Source organism: Sinohyriopsis cumingii, chromosome 8 (assembly GCF_028554795.1).
Source record: "Sinohyriopsis cumingii isolate HCF-2022 chromosome 8, ASM2855479v2, whole genome shotgun sequence".
NCBI lineage: Eukaryota > Metazoa > Mollusca > Bivalvia > Unionida > Unionidae > Sinohyriopsis > Sinohyriopsis cumingii.
The window spans coordinates 55,999,579-56,020,817 of record NC_142968.1 but is presented as its reverse complement, the minus strand read 5'-3'; the positions used below and the strand labels follow the sequence as shown (position 1 = coordinate 56,020,817).

Genomic DNA, 21,239 nt, shown 5'->3' with positions numbered 1-21,239 from the left:
ATAAGGAGTATACCATTTAAGTTGAAATCTTTGAATAACAAGAGTACAAATTGTAAACAAATATTACTTAACGTTGAATGAATTTTAAATTTATTGTGGGCAAGGTAACGAGCTATGTCGCCTGTATCGCAACAACTCGAAAGGTGTGTCCACTGTTGGCAATTTGTCACATCATGCCCATTTAAAAATCACAAGATTAACACAAACCCTAGGTGCATATAATAATAATAATAATAATCAAAAAATAAAAAAATAATAATATTCAATATTAAGGACTTTGTATAGCACCTAATCTTTAGAAACTCTGAGCGCTTTACAACATTAGACAACACCTAAAACATAAAAGCATGTATAATGATATGATTACAAAAAACAATGAAATTAGAAAACATAAAACATACTGAACATTTTTAAGGTAGGAAACATCATTTTTATCTTTAAGTTTGTTCTTGCAGTCGAAATAGGTGAGTTTTAGTAGCACTCTTTCAATGAGATCTCTGTGTTTTTGTGTCTAAGTTCAGTGGGCAATTCGTTCCACGTTGCTTGGCCCGGGTATGCAAATGAACGTTGACCATATGACTTCATTTTCATAGTGGGAATAATGAGTATACGATTGTCAGAAGAGGAGCGTAAGTATTGTGCTGGTGAGTACACATGGGTGAGGTCGGATAGGTATGTTGGACTGGAGACATTCAAAATTGGTCTCATCAGAATCATCTACATAGTGTGCAGAGGGGCCTGTTTGTATAGAAGAAAGGATTCTAATCATAGGTGATGTTTTCCAACTTTCAGAGGCTGTAATACAATATTTATTTCAAAAGTAGATGTTTCTCCGACACTCATCAATTCTGCACTTTTATATTTCACAGACGAGGAAGTTGATTTTCTGACCTTCTTAGAACTCAAACTTGCAGATTTATCTGTTAAATATGGTGCATTTATATCATATTCTTAAGTTGATGATTGTTGCATGATGATGACATTTTTCTTCTTTACTAGACTGCTAGCAAACAAAGGTGGAACAAATTTCTTTACGTGCTTTTCGACAACTATTGTTATGGTTCTCTTCGTAAAGAAATCACATAGATCTTCATCTTTCTTTGGTGTTTTGTCTTTGAGAAGAACATTTTAGGGTATTCTTGTGTTGGTTGAGAGGTTTCTGGAATACTTTCTTGTTCTTGCCCAAATTGTCTTGTTTGAGAACGGAGACATTCTAGATTGTTCAAATTCAGGAATTCATTTTTGTTTAAAATCAGGAATTCATTTTCCAGAAAACATTGCCTTCAAGTAAAGTTTACAGGTAAGCTGTGCAATATCAGATCTAATTACTTGTTGGTCAGGGTTCTTCTACAAGAACAGCTGACATTCTCTACATTGATTTGAAGGGTCCAAAACTACCAATGTCCAGAGGCTGGCTTGCCTGAGGTGGCACGAGTGGCACGACAAAAAGAATGCATTATTTTTATTTTGATGTGGTTTCAAATCGCACTGCCCCCACCTGATGATGGTTACGTATTGTGATCGTGATGATGCAACTGCTTGTGTCTGAGCATTAATGCCACATAGCATTCATGGAGGAGAATGCTCACTGTTGATTCCAATTTCATAAAAATTAAATATTCGTTTTGTCCTATCTTTTAAATTACTGACTGCAAGGATGATCGATTGCTCCTTAAAATAGAAGTTTAGTACTTCCCTTGAAGTACATTCTGCTGACAACATAGAGAGTTTCTTTGGCTTGGCAAGGTTTAAAAGTGGCCACCTACACATAAACCCATAAAACCAGCAATAGCTCAATAATAAGTTGCTATAATATGTCGTTCCACAAGAAACTGCATAGTTTGCTGCAAGGTACTGCATATTTGCTTTAGTGTATCCGTATCCGATCTCACTATATACTTGAGCTGATTTACCAGTTGACGCTCTTCATTATCACTGAAAATTCTCACTGGACCTGGGTTTGCATCTAGGGATACAGTTCCTTTGGTCCTGTCTGTAAGGGTGGACTCCCTCACACTAAACTGACTATCTGCATAATACTAATACACGCCTGCAAGAACTGCATTAACTGCACTCGGAAAATTGGTAAAACTGTAACATCGCCTTGCTTTCTTCAGATGTTGATTCTAATAAAAGACATAATAAATTGAGGTTCGTAATCATAATTGGCACGCACACGCGCTGACTGAAAAGGTATACCTATTATTGCTTTCAAATTAGTAAGATCATAAGCTTCCTTTTGTCAATTGTGGTCTTATTGGCTACCATATAATGAAAATTTCATGCGGAGCCTTGTTAGGTCGTGTACGTCACAACGGTATATTACCTATAAGCATCAAACTACATACGATGCACTAAGTATACTTCGTAATTAGGACCGATGTACAAATAATAAGTTTGATAGAAGTTTTGTATATGGTGATAAATGAAATTTCATGCAGTTTACACAAAGTGAGGTTAAGGGTTTTCAGTTTAGACATACCCAGTATGTTTACAATTTTAGAGGAAATTGTGCTCCGACAGATTGGCTGCAGTTTTATATCGGTAAACAACCGCAAGGGGTCGCGTGCTCAAAATTTCTTGGGGAAATCCCGTTTGCCGTGATAATACAGTGCCCGCAATAATACAGCGTTGGAGTATAATTGGAAAAATGTAAATATTTGTGTACAAATCACCTAAACCGAATTTGTTTTGTTTTTGTTATCATTATTCAAATATGTGCAAATCATAATACATTCGTATTCATGAGTATTACTGTAAAATTCCCGGTCAAGTCATACCAAAGACTAATACAGATGTACTGATAGCTGCCTCGCTAGGCACTCAGAATTAATAGGTTAGTGTTAGGACTGGTCAGCCTGGTGTCAGGATAATTTAACTGGGTGGAACATCATACTACACGCCTGCGGCAAATGCCCCAGACCTAGACATCAGTATAAGCTACCCCACTGAAGACAACGTAGCGATTTTACTGAATAATTGTTAAAGCTATGTTAAAAATCCAAATCACGCATACATACTGTATTTATATTAGCTATATAAGCTGTGTTGCTGTGATATACAAGGAAGGCAAGAAGACAATCATTATGCAGATTTATTTTCCATTTATTCCATAATTTGGACTCTTTCACAAAAAGGCAGCGATTGAAATGCACAATGCTCACCCGGCTAATAGCTATTGAAATGTACGTAATACTTTAGATAATGTCTACTTTGTTCCAAGCAAAAATTGTGCGAAGGTGACATCGTGATTCACAAATTTACATTTAAAACGTTACAATTTCAGGGCACACGGCTGTAGCCTATAGGAGTTAATAGTCGGGATTATCCATGTTCAGATTATCGACGCTTAACTATATAATGGTGATAGTTTCCATTGTTTGTGATTTTTTTTTTCTCACTCAAGAACAAACTTGTTTCTGGAAAGAATATTTTTATGCTGTACCTAATAATTTGAAATGTGCTCAGTTGATTACTATATGTAATGAACAACTGTTAGTACTGACTAGGAAGATATACATATACGGCTAAATTGTTTTAGTCCTTTCGAGTCTAGGTCTATTCTTCGTATGTCGCTGATGAAGCTACTTGAAAGTAGGGGTTGCTCTTGCGAATCACCTGCCGTCAATAGACACCAAAGTAAAAGGAAAGAATGGCTTTGATATTGAACTTAACGAGCATGGCAGTAAATAAATAAATATTATTAACATAGTTAAACATCTATTGAAGATATCGTTCCCTTTACAGATTGTTTATTTTTATTACAAAGTGGGAGATAAATCAGGTCTTTGTTCTATTTTAATTTATATTTCTCGTAATTTACTCAAAGGAATATCTGTAGTCGTGGACGAGCGCTGTACTCAAAATCTAAAGGTCGCAGGGATCGATTCCCAATGAGACATGCTTCTGCAACCTTCTCAGGCCCAAACAGACGCGAGTACTGGTTAAACACATAAATCACTCATCAAACATGGTTCAAATCAGTTGGGGGAATTACCTCCACAACATAAATATATTCAAGCTATACTTCGTAACTTAAAGATTAACTTCTTAATACATTTCGGAGCTAGTTCAAAAGATAAGATAGTTCCATTTGCGTTTGCCGGTTTTATTTAAGACGAGTTTGCAAGTTGAAAGATATAAAATTATAAATATTCAGAATTAATATTTCAGAAGAAGGTTTATGGATAAATAATTACTAAGTTTGAAAATCCAATAACGCATACAGATTTCTGTTCTGTGGCAGTCCTGTAACATTGATCTGAATTATTTTACATTATTTTGCATTACTAAATCGCAGGTGTTCGACTCAATTAATAATATAAAAATAGCCAATAAAACCTATATCCATATTTTGAGATAAAGACCACTAAATGAAATGTGCTAGCTTCGGAAACATCCACTTTGTATAATGATTTCCTTTCCGCAGAAAGCCGGTCACATTTAAGTAGAAAATGTTTTCAGCAAATTTGCACTGTTATTTAAAGTCAGTATTCATTTTTATGTTTTGATGTCAATTTATCACCAGAAATCATATTAGGTTCAAATAGGGACGAAAAGTGTTATTATATAACAGTTTGATTTTCATTGCGTATGTTATATTTTTGCACTGTCTATTTTAGTCACACTCGCTGGAACTATCACCTGATGTGTACATGTACATTCGACTACTAACGATTTTGAAGGATGCATCGGCAAGTTTGACATCACAAAGAGAAGTTTTAAAGTTTGGAGGTGACTGCGCATATAGTATTCTGTTACCTGATTTCGTATTTAATAGTTGTTACCGCTTCTTATAGGAAATACTCGACTTCATTTGATCAATGACTTTGTGTAACCTTCATATGAATGATTCAGTTCACAATTAATTTTCCTATGATGTGTCCGAATCAGTACAAATCATGTTAGTCTAAAAACGGTGAAGTTCTTGGCATAGGTTCACCGGCATTTCCTTGATAGGATGGACTGGAAATAAAGCAAGGTGCAGTAAAACACAGATTTTACATCCATATCAACACCACGGCCTTATTACTCACTGTGCACTGTCGCCGAAAAACACACAGACAAACAAACCATAAGCTCATATTCTAAAGAATAAACAATTACCTTTACAAACCATAACAAGAACGCCTCAATCTAACTCTTGTATTACCGCCAAAATGAGAGAGGAAAAAATGCTCTAGAAATAAACTATGATTACATTCCCGTGTACTGCACTGGAATTACTGATTGTGATCTGACTCCAGGTCGCAGTCATTGCTATTTATGGCAGTGGCGTCACTGGGGGGGGGGGGCGGGAGGTGCGGACCGCACCGGGTGACACCCAAATGACTGTCTATAAAATTTTCAACTTTTGTGCAGGAAGTGTTCCATGGGGGTGACACCATGAGTTACTGTACATGACTGCCTATAAAAATTTAGAATTTTTGTGCAGGAAGGAGGTCCATGGGGGTGACATCATGAGTTACGACACTGATTTGTGGCTCACTGAGTAATGTACAAGATAGGTCCGTCAGAGTATACCCGTATGGAGGGTGATATGAGTTACCCAAATGCGGTGGAGCAGCTGATATTGGACAGATTTCCAATCAAGTATTTTCCCAGGATGATAATTGTATGAACTATATCCGAAATACTGTAAGTAATTATCATTTTGCATCAGTTTCTAACCTCATGACGAGTTAAGGTTTTCCAATAATTTTCCAAGTTCTCTAGTATCGAACAGCTTTCAAAGGTTTTCTACATAAAAACCAACTATACGGTATTTAAGGCCCGGTAAATTTCGAATCGGTAGCCAGCAAGACGTATACCCAACGAGACTATAGAGCGTCTGAAACCCAAATTCCTTGGGTATGTACAGCAACATGTAACAGCCAGGTAGTCATTACAGCAGGACATGGGTGTCTCCTTTAATTTTAGATGTCACTTGCTTCTGTAATTTATTTAGTATGTATTTTGGGTTCTTTATATCACATGAACAATTTCACTGGTTAACGAATTTTATGATACATATAGCTAATACAGTATGTTCAGTACTTAAAAGTAAAACTTTAACTTCTTGTGTTATTCTAACATTAGTAATTTCCCTACTTCAATATTTCATCTAGGATCCGTTTCCATGAGTTCGAAATATTTGTATATTCAGCATTTAGTTACTGTCGTCTGAGAAGATTTGTTTGCAACTTCCAGTTGTATAAATGTAAAGGAGTTCCCCATGACGGAGGGATACATTGTCGTTATACAACTTGATCTGGGTGATTAGTGGTGACATTTTCTCACAACATATCTCCCCTTTCTTTTTAATTTGTGTTTGATCATTGAATGAGTTTATATTCTCTTCACACAACACGTTTTTGCTAATATAAATTGTGTGGTCATGCACTGAAAACTCTCCCTATATCACACCTATTCCATTCTACAAATGTATGTGTGATCATTTAACGCATCTGTATCTCTTAAAATAACACGATTTGTTAGACTGAATTTCTCAGTCAGAGTAAACCTATGTGCTTTCGTTGGGCAGACAGAATTTTCCTCCAGATAACACACCAAAATAAAGTGTTAGTCGTTTTGGTCGCCATTCAAGGGACACAACACCTTTCTGTATTGGCACGAATCATTGATAGGCTAACGCCCTTGATAAGTGCAGTCCTACTACAGTGAACATTGATCTGCAATAATTTCAAGTGATAAAGTCGTTTTATGCCCAAGACTGCCCAATAGTGTATATTAGACGAATAAAGGGAATCCTCCAAAAAAGTATCCGTCATCCACACATTCATTAAGGAATAATAAACTGAGTAGGACTCAAGTCCAACAGATACAGAAAGTTGTTTTTATTTTGTTCGTGCACATAGTGATTGCAATAATAATACTGGAATGTCTGATCCCAAATCATGGTTTACATCTCTACCCCTGCGAAGTATTCCCGTGAATCTAGGTGATTGATGGTTATTTGATTTACTGCTGTATATTTTATTTGGATCTTGAATAAATGCGCATTGTATGCATACAAAGATCTGACTCTGTCATACTTTGATCCCGTTTAATGCATAATGTGTCTTTAACAAATAAAATATCAGTCGTGTCTTGGGTTGTAGTATTAAAAGTGTCAGAGAAATAAAGTATAATAATGTCAAAACCGTTACAGCATACTAAATTTTAATAATTTTAAGTATTTTAATTAGTTTTATAGAATATTTATTTTAATATTTTTAAGTTATGTTTATTAACTATAAATAACTTTTAAGTAATTTCATAGTGTTTTATATATGTTTACTAAATTATAAAGTAAGTTTATAATAATTTAATCAAATTTACATCCATAATTGGGGAACCAGAAAGGAGGGAAGGGAGGTCACGGGAGGGAGGAAGACGAAGAAAGGTTGTTTCTGTTTTATATTTCAACTGTTTATATATCTCAGTAAGATACATTATAAAAATGGCTTTCTTCCGAAAAGATCAAACTTTGGAGCCTGTTAAAAATACACGTGATCAGCCATATCTTCTCCCCGACGGGTCTGTCGGCTAATGTATTTCCGATAGTCTACTCTAATTTCTATAATTGCACGATCCATAAAGAGGTATTTAAGAACGTATTGTCAGATTTACCGATAAAATCCAATGTTATCCAAATTTATAATGTAATCTAACCACAAAATCCAAACTATACCAATCCTATGATTTGACGATAATCCGCGATTATCCAGTATATTTTATTATATAACCATACAATTTGAGGCTATGCAAAATGTACTCTCTAATTTAACGATACAATCCAGGATTATCCAAAAATGTTCTGCTTTAATGTTAAGCTTTAATGTTAAAAACCGATGTTATCCGAAATTTATTACATGATTTAGCCATAAAATTCAAGGATATACCAATTCTTTAAAAGACTTGCCAATAAAATCCGTTGTTTTTTTTTAATACTTTAAAAAAAAAAAAAAAAATTACCATACTAAAATCAGAGGATTTTCCAAAGGCATCAGAGAGTTAAATCCAACATGACTGCCTGTTGGTGAAAAAAAAATATCAAAGATGGTGGCGTCAAAAGAATTCCCAAAATGCTATTTTCGAACAATTGTACGTGGTTTTTTAGCAACTATGTTAAGTCAGTGGGTGCTCATGGAACCCAACATTCCGCAGGTCTCACAGTCTGCACTCTATACTTTTGTGCATAGGGTTTAGTTTTTAAAGAAAAAGAAAAATCCCAAGTTTTCCTCACTGGTTATCCTAGATATTAAATAAAGACATTGTATAACTTTAAATTTTTAAATAACATCTCATTTTCCTTTATTTTCTTGTGCGATTTGATGAATACATTTTGAGTTTTACAACTTCAATATCATTCAGAATTTCACGTATTAAAAATATTTAGCTCCGCTTGATCATTTTCTCTTCATAGATTTCAAAGGTAAATTGGGGAAAAAGCCGATAACGGGGGTTGGGGGCTGTTTTTCTTCCACTTTTTATGTTTATCATGCATTCATGGCGCTTTCAGAAGCTTGTATTATCTAATCTGGCAAAATTCATTTTCCCTACTCTAATAACTGCTGAAATTAGAGTACTTTTTGACCAGTCTTTGGCTCATTTTAGTGACTTGTTTCAGTAGTCACCACATGTAAAGACATGTCAGTCACAGTACATAAAAGTAGCATAAAGGGATGCCCACATTCTCTCCACTGTACATGTTGTTAATGCAAACAACGAATCGACGTGATGAGGATCAAAACATTAATAGCAATATTATACATTCATCGCACAGCGCATGCGGAAACAGAAATCCGCATGGGAAATTAACCAGTATGATGAATCATCTTTTAAACAATGTCATACAGGCAGATATAGTTATCTAACTGAGCAGTAAACTAGCATCTGTCTCTTAGAAGATGAGTTGCATTTGCTATGTAATAATATGTATATGTTTCTCTAGCTTAAGCGTTATCGCTTTATCAAGTAGTAAGTATACATACATACATACACTATTGAATCGTGTCATGAAAATCTTAATCAACAGTGTTTAACCACTGTATAATAATAATAATAATAATAATAATAATAAGAATTATTATTATTATTATTATTATTATTACTTTTAGTGTTTAACAACATTGTCAATATTATTATTATTATTATTATTATTTCCAAACTTTTACTTTATACATTTAAGACAATGAAAACATCATTAACGGTTGCGTATCTTTGTTACGTTTTTGCAGAAGAAGAAACCGTTGCTTTCAATGGATGCAATGCGGTTTTGGAATGGAATCTAGGAAATTTATCAGAATTTGAAGTACTAACAACAACCGTTTCTATCAAAGATAATAATGGATCTGTAATTATCTCACATAAAGAAAATAGGTGTTCTTGTCACGATCCAGTATCTATGAAATGTATTGTATCAGAGCGTGATGGGAAATTTGTCATTTCTGTGATTATTAACAACGTAACAAAGGAACACAGCGGCAACTTTACAGCGTCGATTCGAAAAGGATTAATCAAAAGCTCTGTTCAAAAGCAGTTGTTTGTGATAGGTACGTAGAAAGTGAGCAGTTTTTGTTATATCAACAAATACACTAATCAAATATTTAAATACAGAAAAGAGCAATACATGGTGAATGGATTATATTACCTTGAGAACATTTATTCCATTTTCTCCAAAGTTCATAAAAAGTAATTGCGTTTCTGTGCGTGTGTGTGTATGCATGTGAGTGTTGTAATTTTTTTGTGGTTTTTTGTTAACCCTTGTCTCAGTATTTAAAGATAAAATAAGCAGTAAACAACTTGTCTTTACTGTAAAAAGCTTCAAGTATCGCTTTGATTTGTCAAGTAGGCTTTGATAACATAATCAGAATATCCTTGTAAGTCTTTAAATCTTTCTTCGGGGAAAATGACATTGCCTTATAAATTAAGGAATGCCGAAATAAGGCATTATCCTGGCTATTAACTTTACGAGAAACAAAGTGCACGGATTGTAGACCTGCGACGTATACAGCCTACTAGTATTATGCTAGTAGTATATGGGGACGATTCAGCCTCAATGGGACTTATCATTAAAAAACACCCTGGGACCGTTTAGCCTCAATGGGAAATTTAACATTACGGAAACCCCTGGGACGATTCAGCCTCAAGGGGAATTAGCATTACAGGCCCCCTGGGACTGTTTAGCCTCAATGAAAATTTAACATGGGAAAAAATCGTGGGACTGTTTAGCCTCAAGGGAATTTTACATGGGAATAGATTTTGGGTCTGTATAGCGTCAAGGGAAATTTAACATGGGAATAAATCGTGGGCCTGAATAGCGTCAAGGGAAAATGGAATAGGGTCGGGACCCTATTTTAATACGGTCCCGACCTGATAGGTCTATGGAAAGGGAACAGGGGAGAGGGATATAAAACACACACACACACACACACACACACACACACACACACGGAAAAAAGAGTAAGTCTTTATATTCACACTACTCTACATACACACATTGGCAAATCGATTGTTATTTCTTTTCTAAAGGTTTGGGTAGCCCTGAAAAGGGCTGTTTGTTTTTGAACTCCAGTGACACCTGGTTAATGATGGCACCTTCCAGGCCTGGCACCACACACACATCTTCTTCCACAGTCTCCTTTTACTTTTTTTCTTGAGAGCGCAGAGGGAGGATGATTGGCTTCAGCACCCCAATCCTCTGTCTCTGGTATCTTGTAAGCCATCCTCTCTCCTATTTTATTTTCCTCCTCTTCCCTCTGTCTTTTCTCCTCCTCTTCCTTCTTTATTCTTCCCTCTTCTACTATGGCCTCCGCTGCCAGTTCATTTAACAGGCGCCTGACATATTCCAGATGTATCTGGAGTTCAAGAAGTTGCTTATTCTGGTATTCATTGTCTTGTTAACGAATGAACAGGGTAGCTAGACTGCCAAGCGATTTTCAATTTATAGTTAAAGCGCTGACGTGAAGGAAAAAATCCCCTAAAACAAAATTTATCTTACCTAGATCATGACCAAACAACGCGCGGACCTAAAAGAAACACTCACTGACTTTTTCATACTACCTATTACTATTCTAAAAATGTTCATTTATATATATATGTTCAAAATATGCTATCAACATACGCAAAACAATCAAAACAAACCCCAAATCTACTCTCCCCACACGTCAAACAGCAAAAAAACAAAACATGATCATAATCTACTATCCACACAAACGTACGTGAGCACCTACAAACACACAATCCTATACACAAACACATACACTCACACTATAAAAAAGAGTCAGTGTTTATATTCACACTACATACACACATTGGCAAATCGATTGTTATTTCTTTTCTAGAGTATTGGGTAGCCCTGAAAAGGGCTGGGGTTTTTTTTGTTTGCTATGGCAATGTTTTAGTTTCTAAGAATGCGAGGTCCTCTGACGATAGACTTTCTGACGATAGGTCTGCTTCTTCGGAAAGAGAAGAAGAACTCATTGGTGTCGATACGACAATCGACAAAGCCTCTGTCAGGTTCAGGTTGCTGCTGCTGCTGTTGCTGCTGTCTCTGCTGTTTTTGAAGTCTGTACTTCTCCGTCCATTCTTCTTTCTCCCTGTTCACTTCTTCTCTGAAGAGCTCTTCTATCAGGTCTTCAGTGACTTTTAAGATTCTCACATTCTCTGTCTCTTCAGGCTTCGGTATCAGACTGTGTCTGACCCTATGCAAATTCGCGTAGGCTTCGTTTAGCTTAGATAGTTTGGAGCACATCTTCGTAGGAGGATGAGTCGGCAGTGGATGCTTAGACTGGAAACTACCCCGGTTTTTAAAGTCAAAGCGCGGACGTGAAGGAAAACATCCCCACACGGTTTTCGAGTCGGACCGTTCAATGAGTGTCATGAGAGGGATAGTAAGAAGTCAAAGAGCATGACTCAAGATTCCTATAGCCAAACAAACCACAAAAGCATTTTTTTTTCTTCAAAATACAACATTTTTTTTATTCAAAATCACTTAACACTAACAAACAACTATAACATTTTTAACAATGTAACATCAAACATTTTTTTTTTCTCAAAACACAAACATTTTTTTCCAACTAACACATTATTTTGGACAAGGCTGACAACGTTGTGAATGAAATTGTGATTTCCACTGTTGGAAGTCATTAAGCCATTGATGTATACTACGTTTCCTAGCTTGAGACAAAAGATAAGCATAATGGTCACAAAACCATTGATCTACTTTCACATCGTTTCTATAAGAAGAACGAGGATCGAAATGAGTCACTAAATGTTCTAAGGAATAACCCAGGCTGCGATGATGCAGAAAATACACACAATATTGTCTACACACCAAGGAATCTGTGCCTTGTAATTTCACATTATTGAATCGGGTGGTCTGAGCATTTCTTCTCATAAAGTCAATGATATCGTCTTCCAAAGGAGGCAATCCATACGAATCGAAATATTCCACACATCCTTCTTGAGAAAAGTAGACGGCTACACAGTGGGTTCCTGGGAGATGACTGTCGTCCGTGTTGATCACATAAGCTTGATGGTCTTGAGGTTTGCGATGAGGGAGTTCATCTTTCGCACAAACGACAGGATTCCAATAATCAGTGTACGAACTGTGGTTCAAAAGGTAATAAAGTTCCCAGGTATCCATGTTTTGTGTGGTTTTTTTCTTCTTCTTCACAGGTAATAATAAGTCATCAATTCGATCCTGACTTTTTGCTTGAAAATGTCTGACAAGTAAAAGGCGTTTAGATCCGACTTCTTACTCTGGTCAAAGAGAGATTCGATGCGACGGCACTCCAGAGACGTTAATGGAGGAGAAGAATGTTTATCCAAGCCTTTATACCACTCGTTCAACACGAATTCTATTTCGATGTGATCCCAAGCTTTGTCCAGATATTCGTCCAATTTTTCTTCTTGACTTAACATCAGACATTTGTCGTGTTGAATTTGACTGGGATGATCGTTGTGACATCCATAGCACTCTTCCTTGATCAATTCTTTCATTATATCTGCCAGGACTGTAGCAAAACAGGAGACTAAATGGGCTTCTTGTTCTGGCCATCTTGACTTCATCATGATAACTTCTTCGTCTTGGGATTCTTCTTCTTCTTCCACGGTCTCCTCACATTCCATCTTCAAAGTTTCTCCACTAGGTAAAGATGGATAACAGTCTTCCATAGCTTCTAATAATCTAGAATGACTTCTCTCAAACTGTTGATTTATATCGCATTGTCAAATTCTGCGTACAGAAGGACGTTCGCTGTGTGATCTGGAGGTGGATTTGCAAACTGAAGTTCCACACGAATCTGACCCGATTTTATAGGGTGGAAATGTCCCTCTTCGCTGCCTTGGTCTGGAGTGAAATCAAAACCCCACAAAGCATAGACTCCTGCATAATCGTCGTACGAAATACCGTGACTGGTGTTGGTTCCTAACTGTCCCGTGGCTTCGTACAGGGACAAGTACGATCTCAAATAATTCTTCGCAACACCAACTTTAGGCTGAAAGGGTCGGGTACACAAGGTCTTGCCGTCGCGACTGACTTCGATCTTGGACACATTGTAATGTTGAAACTCAAAAGGATTTTGATCGTGGGTTCCGTTGAAGGCTGAATTCCTGACGAAACCAACAATCAAACGTTTGGGTAACTGTCCTTGGAACAGATGATCTTCGATCATAGATCGCTGTCCAGTGTGAATAGTGAACGTTTTCACTTCTACGCGTCGTATCGGATACTTGGCGGTCGTTCTGCTCAACGACTGACTGACGTCGTTTCCCACTTTAGGTAACACTTCCACACGACGTACGTAAAGTCGGGCTTCTTGAATGATAGTTTTGTATTCATTGGCATGGGCCATCAAATGGAAAGCGGCACTGCTACGATTCAGTCTCAGACGGATATCCACCCCGTTCAGCAAATACTTTTCTTGTAACCACATGTCCAAATGCAAACGATCCATCAGTTCTAAACTTCGCCCTTGCAGAATTTTCTTACGACGGTCGTTAAACCCCACATTGTGAGGATTGTCATCTTCTGTCAGGACTGTGTCGCTAAACGTGGCTACACCTGCCGTGTCGGTTTCCATACCACGCAAGCATCCAGATGAGTATTCTTGGCTTCTTTTCCGTACGTCAAGAGATTTTCCAGGTAGGCACGATATGGGTAAGTATCCATGCTGCTGCTGACCAATTTGTTATTCAAGTACAAGTCCACTTCGCTGAACAAGGAATGCATGACATTGTTGACAGCAGCTACTCTAGCATCGCCTCCTGGATTCGTGTTGTCCGTTTTGATCACTTTCACTTTCAAGTACAGGTAACTGTTATTCAGATCGATGTAACCTTCGGGCTGTCCTTTGATTTCAAACTCGATGGGAGCGGAATCCGTCAGAGAGGAGACGGGGTGAAATTACACCCATTGGGATTCTTGCGTCGTCATCATCGTGGGGGGCATGGCAAACAGATCCAGTTCCGACTTGGAACAGGCGCAAGACTCTCGGTGCATCATTTTTCTCTTTCTCAATAATCGAAAACGTCTAAGTCTCGAACGGTTCTTCTTTTCTTGGCCTTTCTAGCTTTAGAAGTGTGAAGTCTGGTGAAAGGGTGTTTTCTTCGTCGTCTCTTTCTACCTTGTCCTTGCTGAATGCCTGACTCGGTAGCGTGCAGGGCATTTATAGGTGTTTCTCGTCGGCCCAAAAGGTCTTTGCCCGTTTGCAGCAAGATATTTTTGCCTGCCCTCATGAAGGCTTCTTTTGGGTTTTGTTTGTCGATGATGACATTTTGGAGAAATTCTTTGCCTTGCGTCAGTGCCGCATCTTTCAAGGCGTGCAATCCGCGTGTCACCATCGGTTTCAACACCGGGGCCACTGAACGAAAGGCCGATTTTAAGATATCTCCTAAACCGTGTCCTCGCTGTCGAGCAACCCCTCGGTACACTGGATACATGACTTACGAGTCGTGAGAGAACCGTTTTCGAAAATGGAGTTTCACCGTGACTTTTCCTTTGGTGAATGAAATATTTTGTCCCAGATCTCCTTTTATAGCAATGTTGACCGTGTCCAAATACGACTTGCTGACAGGTAAATAGTGAGGATGTACAAATTCGCGGTGAACGTGGTAAGTGTTTCCACCTTCCTCGTCAGTGTTCGTGGCAGAATCCACTTTGAAAGGAATGACACGCAGTAACGGCACAGAGGTGTGTCCCACCACGTTATACTCCACCACATCGGAGTACACAAACATCAAATTCAGTCATTGGTTCAGTTCTACCGGGGCACGAAATAACTTGCTAAAAGACTCGTTGTCGTAAATGACTGGCAATTCTTTTTTCTTGAGCATGGCCATTCTCATGTCCATGTCTCCGCCCAACATGTCAAACAATTCAGGACAAAATAAAATGGACACGATTTTACTCCCGTCAAATTTCATCAAGAAGCGACGAGCTGCTTTGTGGCACTCCAGGGTGACACTTTTTTGACACTTTCCAAAGCTTTCAGAAACACGACATTAAATCTGGAGGTAATGGTGCTCACCAAATGTTGACCACTAAAATAATAGCCTGGGGGAACGAACAAGTGATAGGTGGTGTACTTTTGATTTTGTGTGCCAAGGGTTTTTATGTTATATTTGCCATGGGTATCCAAGTACAGTCGCATTTGCTCGTCATGAACTTCCACATCAAAAAAGTTTTGATTGGGAAGGACATTGAGGACTTGGGTCGGGTGAATGATTTCTACTAAAGCCACTTCCCAATGGGCTTCTTGATTTCATATAATGGTCTGAGGTAATTTGGCCATGTAACAGCACAACGTGTTCTTGGGAAACACCTCCATGGAACTGTCACTGGGTAAGGTTAAGTAAAATTGGTTTTGGTGACTCATAATTCCAGAGTTCTGTGGCTGTCCGTGGGGTTACTGGACGTCAGAGGCGTGTCTCCGCCCAAAATAGGGTTGTTGTTGTTGTTATTGGAGTGGTGACTGACACTGGCACTGGACACAAGGTTCCCGTTGTTCCCGTTCGAGGAGAATTTCAGGGAGGGATTGGGAAGCAGGTAACCGATGCAGCTGCTAAAAAGAATGGTCCACAGTTGTTTGTCTCCTTGTTGCAAACTTAAATTGACGATGGCTGCCCCGATGACACAACACACCACGAAGATTTGGCAGAAAAAGACGATTTGCTTTTTAGGCACACGTTCTCCACACCACACCCACAAAGGTTGTTTTTGTAAATCTTGCAGAGAAGAACTAGGTGAAGGAGTGGTCGACGTAGCTGCGTCTGTGTGAAAGGGCATGATGGTCACTTCTTTTTATAGTCGATGACTTGCGAAGCGTCGATCCAAGAATCAAAACTGGGCGGATATCCTTTCCAACGTACTTTGACTTCTTTGACACATCGTTTGCCCACTTTACGGGTTCTGCGTTCGAGAATGCTTTCGATGTCGTACATGTCTTCTTTTTTTTGGTGACACGTTGTAACTCGGGTAAGTAAAACGTTCCTTTGAGCACTTCTCCGTTCATGTCTTCCAATTTATAGACGGCAGGATGACGGCCATGCACTCGTCCAGTGACAAGAAACAATTCGGTAGTCCAGTTAGGTAAGTAACCTTTGTCGAAAGTGCATTTGGTTTTGCCAATGCGCACCCAATTTCCTATGGCCAACACTCCACATTTCTTGGGGACAGCCCTCGTCGGCGACGTACCAAACAGGCGCTCAAACACAAACACTTCGTTCTCGGGAGTCACTTCTTGCGGGGCACGTCCGATGCTTCGATGGTAAGATTGGTTGTACGCTTGCACCAGGTGCGGTAAGATGTCGATGTACTTCAGAGTGTGGTGATGCGTAAAATATTTCCACATGCGTTCTTTCAAAGTGCGTTGAAAACGTTCCACGATGCTGGCTTTGGTTTCGGGATTCTCGGTGGTAAAAAAATGAATGTCACGTTTCTTTAATTCTTTTTGGAAAGCTTGGTTTAGAAATTCGGTGCCTTTGTCCGTTTGCCATCGAAGAGGGTGACGACCGCTTTGTTTCAACACTCGTTGCAGGGCTCGCACTAACTCGCTGCTCGATTTGGAAGTCAAGGGTACGACCCAGGCAAATTTGGAAAAGACGTCGATGACACAAAACAAATATTTGTAGCCACGATTGTAGCTGGTCAAATGAGAGACATCGGCTAAATCGGCTTATCATTGATGATCGATGCCTTCCACTCGGGTGCGACTTCTGGCAAACTTGCGTCGAATGGGTTTGTGTAAAGTGTAGGTAGCTTGTTCTTGTAACCATCGTTGCACTTGAGGTAAACGGAGACTTTTCAGTCGAGTTTTGGCAGCACAATTTTTGAACTCCTGCGTAACCTGCAGGATGGTAGGGATCGTAGTAAATGCTGGCTAAGACTTTTTCCATTTGTTGGTTTGTGTGTTAATAAGGCACCCACTCATGGAAGATGCTACTCTTTTTCTGTTGGGGTACTTTCTTGGATTGCAATGCTTTGCGTGTGCGATCGACAATAGGTGTCGAAGAGGAGGAGGATGTCTGAACAGGGGATATCGGTTCTTGTTTCACTTCTGTCTTCACTTCTGTCTTCACTTTCTTTTTCTCTTGTGATGAAGAAGGGGTGGTCATCATCTTTTTAGTCCATCCAATTCTGGAGGTAGGTGGTGTTGTTAACTTGCGTACTTTTTCTAGTGGAGTTTGAAACCCTTCTTCTTCTTCTTCTTCTCCTCCTTTTTCTGTCTTCGTCACTGGTAGTGGTGGTACTGGTGATGGTGCTGGACTTTTCATCAAGGTCTTAAAATCTTTCAGAGTGGAAAGAGCTGTTTCGTCTGAGGCTTTCTGGTGAAAGAGTTGCAATCGTTGCAAGAGTTGACCGTACTTTTGCGATTTTTCTGTTTCGGACAAATCTTGGCGATCCATCAAGGACTGCAATTCGTGTTGTAACTGGGACATCTCGCTCAAATTGGGATTGGGAGGTAAATGCGGGGTGCGTTGTTCTTGCCAACGATGGTATTCCATCCATCGTTTGTAAGACACTAAAGCTAGTTTTTATCCTTCCATGGGGTTGTCAAGGGTCGATTCTGAGATCTTGGGACTTCAGAGGGCCTTTTTATCTTGCTCACACCAGTCATCCCAACATGGTTCCCAAGACTCCTTTCAGCAATGGGCCTAACAAGAGGGGTAAAATGCCTCCACGTTGGACCAACATCTTTTTTTGACGAATGGGAATTTTCTTTTGAACCATTTGGCGAAGAACGTGACGATGTTTGCCTAAGCATTGTTTCTGGTGTTTGGACAAAGGGATCATGCCTTTCAAGACGTTCAAACAACATTCGCACACGGTATCGATGACCTCTTTGGAAGCTCATTGAATGAGTTTTTTTCGTAGGGGTTGAGAAGCTTTGGACAAGACAGATAACATGTCCCCATGTTTGACTAAATGAGGAGGCAGTCCTTTCCTTTTCTTTCCTTGGGGTTGTTTAGAAGAGGGATGTTTTCTGGAGGGTGACATCTTTGAGTCTTCAACACCAAAAAACACTGATACCCCTACTTGGTCACATACCTTGTTTATACTGGAAGCCGTCGCCACTGATTGTCTTTACGTCGTATTAACTTGAGGACAAGCATGACACGTCGTGCAGGGGTACGTAACGTACTAAATCGAGCCAGTTCTTGCTTGGACAAATCCAGTAAACTTTGTAACATGCCCGATCTTTCGTGAACTTTGATTTTGGGAGCAGGTACTTTGTGAGCAGCAGCAACTGCCACTAAATTGGAGGGTCCTGCCACTGGGGAAGTTCTTGGGGTCATCAACGGAGAAGTTCTTGGTGTGATCAACGTCTCCATGTACTCTTCAGTTCTTGGTGTCATCAACAGGGAAGTGGATGAACTTGAGGCTGCCGGAGACGTGGTCACCGCCGTTGCAGGTCGTGGTTTGCGAGTGTAAGGTTGCGTCCTGGCTGAAGTGCCTCTCTTGCGACTAGTTTTCTTCTGTGGACTTTTTTTTTTCTGGGGATTTTTTCTCTGTTTCTTTTTCTGGGGGCTTTTCTTTTTCCGGGGTGGTGCCCGGTAAGAGGAAGGTCCCTCCACTGGAGAAGTTCTTGGAGACACGGGTCTCCTTGGGGGCCTGGTCTTTTTCTTCTTCTTGGAGCTTCGTTTGACTTTTTTCTTGGGGAGAACCTTGGGGGGCATTAGGATCCCATCTTAAGAGAAAGCGAATGATGACCCCTCCTAGAGTACCGCTCCCTCCAGGTTTCAAAATGATTTGTTTTTTGGTTTGAGGGTCGATGCGGGGATCGGCCAGTTTGGTCAAAGCGACTTTGTTTCGATCAAAAAAGCGTTTGGTTTGATGAGGAATCTGAATGATCCCTTGTAGTAACTGACGTGCTGTCACCGTAAACCATCGTAAGACTTCTTTGAGACTAGCTTCTAAGACACGAGCCCGTATTTGTGGATTTTTTTCTCGACTGATGCCATACAAGGCACGAATCAATTTGACGGGAAGATGCGATTGAAGGGACGTCATGTTCAAATTGTGTGTGAGACAGACGAAAAGTGTCTGAGGTTTTTATAGATTTTTTGTTGAGTGAAATTAAGTCGAGGACGGAGACGTGTACAAGACAGGCCCTCCGTCTTGGAACCTGTGGTGAAACAAGTGGGTACGAAATCGCAAATCATCGGGGTCGTAGGTTTCAAATCGACGAGTAAATAGGCGTGTGGAGTTTGAGTGGCATCGTCGTACGCCTGAGTCAGCCAAGGCGTCCCTAACTGTTTGGCTAAGACTTGCACTTGCGATTTATCTCGAGGGCTTTTAAACAAGACCACGTAATGCGCATTGAGACTGATGGTGCGATGGGCTTTACTTTGTTGAAACAAATTTTGAGTGATGTAAACGACACTGACATTACGGTGATGCCCTTTGCGCGTGAACCACAGCTTAATTTCTTCTTCGTCTTCTCCTAACATGTCGAAAATGACCAAATGGGTTTGACGGGAGTCAGAGACGATGCCGTCGTCTTCTTTAGGAATGCCTTCCACAAACACGATGGAATCGCCTTGACTTTCTCGCAAGAGGCTGTACGCCGATTGCCACTCCTTGTAACACCACACGATGCGTTGAGGTGGACGATCGATCAAATGACGTTTATGTTCGATCAAACGTTTGACGAATTCGGTTTTGCCTGAACCGCTAGGTCCAGCAATGAGCATGTTAAAGGGATGGCGAAGATACAAAGCCTCCCAACTGGCACGATCTAAGTGTTCGTCGATGACTTTGACAGTGGAAGAAGAGGGAGCAGAGACAGCAGAGGTAGCCATAGTGTTAGGAATGTCACTTGTGACACGAAAACAGACAAGACGAGAGTTTATACACTTTTTTCAGGACACGTTTATTGAATGTTTCAAATATGAACAACACGAAAGACAAAAATATATAAAAGCCAAATAGTTATGTACAGGAATAAAAAACACATCAAAACAATCAAAGTTGAATATAAACAAGTCTCTGTACAACATGTTTTGGGTAACCAAGATGACCTAGGGACAGTGTGTAATGTTCTTACAGTCTCTACATGAGGCATTGTCATACAAGTGTCCTCCCGGAATGACCTTTCAGGAATGTCCATGACAGTCCTGTCCTGAAGCGAGTGGTTGTTCTCGGTGACGGGTTCTTCTGGCACTGTCACTAACACAGGTTGAAAAGTAACTTTTTTCCTTGAACAACTCTTGTGCATACTGGGCCACTTCTTGGGTCCAAGCCTCAAAACCCCCCTTTTTCCAGTCACGAATATCTGTCCAATGGGGGTGTAAGTCACAAGCTACACACACATCGTCATACACGTCTTCGGTAGCTAAAAGTTGACGAATCTTTTTTTCCTGTTGAGGTCGACAAGTATCCAGATGAAAACGCAAGGCTTTGAGCAAAAGGAGTCTTTCGTGACCATTTAAGGCCATTGGGGTGGTAAGTACTGATCGTAAAAAGTCCACAAGGAATCGGCTGGTAAACGAAATCCCAGAAAACAAGTCACTCAGACACACGCTATGCGTCGTCCCAAATTGAATGGATACAGTTCTTGTAATAATAGATGGTAATGATCCACGGTTTGAATATGGTCATTGAGTTCCTTCCACGGAATCTGTTCAATCACTTGTGACATAAGCCGTGGCATGGATTCCTGATTTTATAGTCTCTTTATTTCGGAAGCAATAAAGGTACTTTCTAACTAGACATCTTCGTTCTCCAGTACGAAATCTAAATCTTGCATACT

General features: G+C 39.5%; 1 protein-coding gene across 1 annotated transcript in view; it reads left to right on the top strand.

Annotated features, from left to right (window-relative positions):
• The first annotated feature begins 9,114 nt into the window (after window positions 1–9,114).
• The window catches only part of LOC149793570 (uncharacterized), a 33,451-nt gene continuing 21,326 nt past the window's right edge, over window positions 9,115–21,239 (top strand). The window contains exon 1 of the mRNA XM_089969019.1: window positions 9,115–9,536. Coding sequence (XP_089825145.1) covers window positions 9,176–9,536 — 361 coding nt within the window. The 5' untranslated portion in view covers window positions 9,115–9,175. The remainder of the gene's footprint in view (window positions 9,537–21,239) is intronic.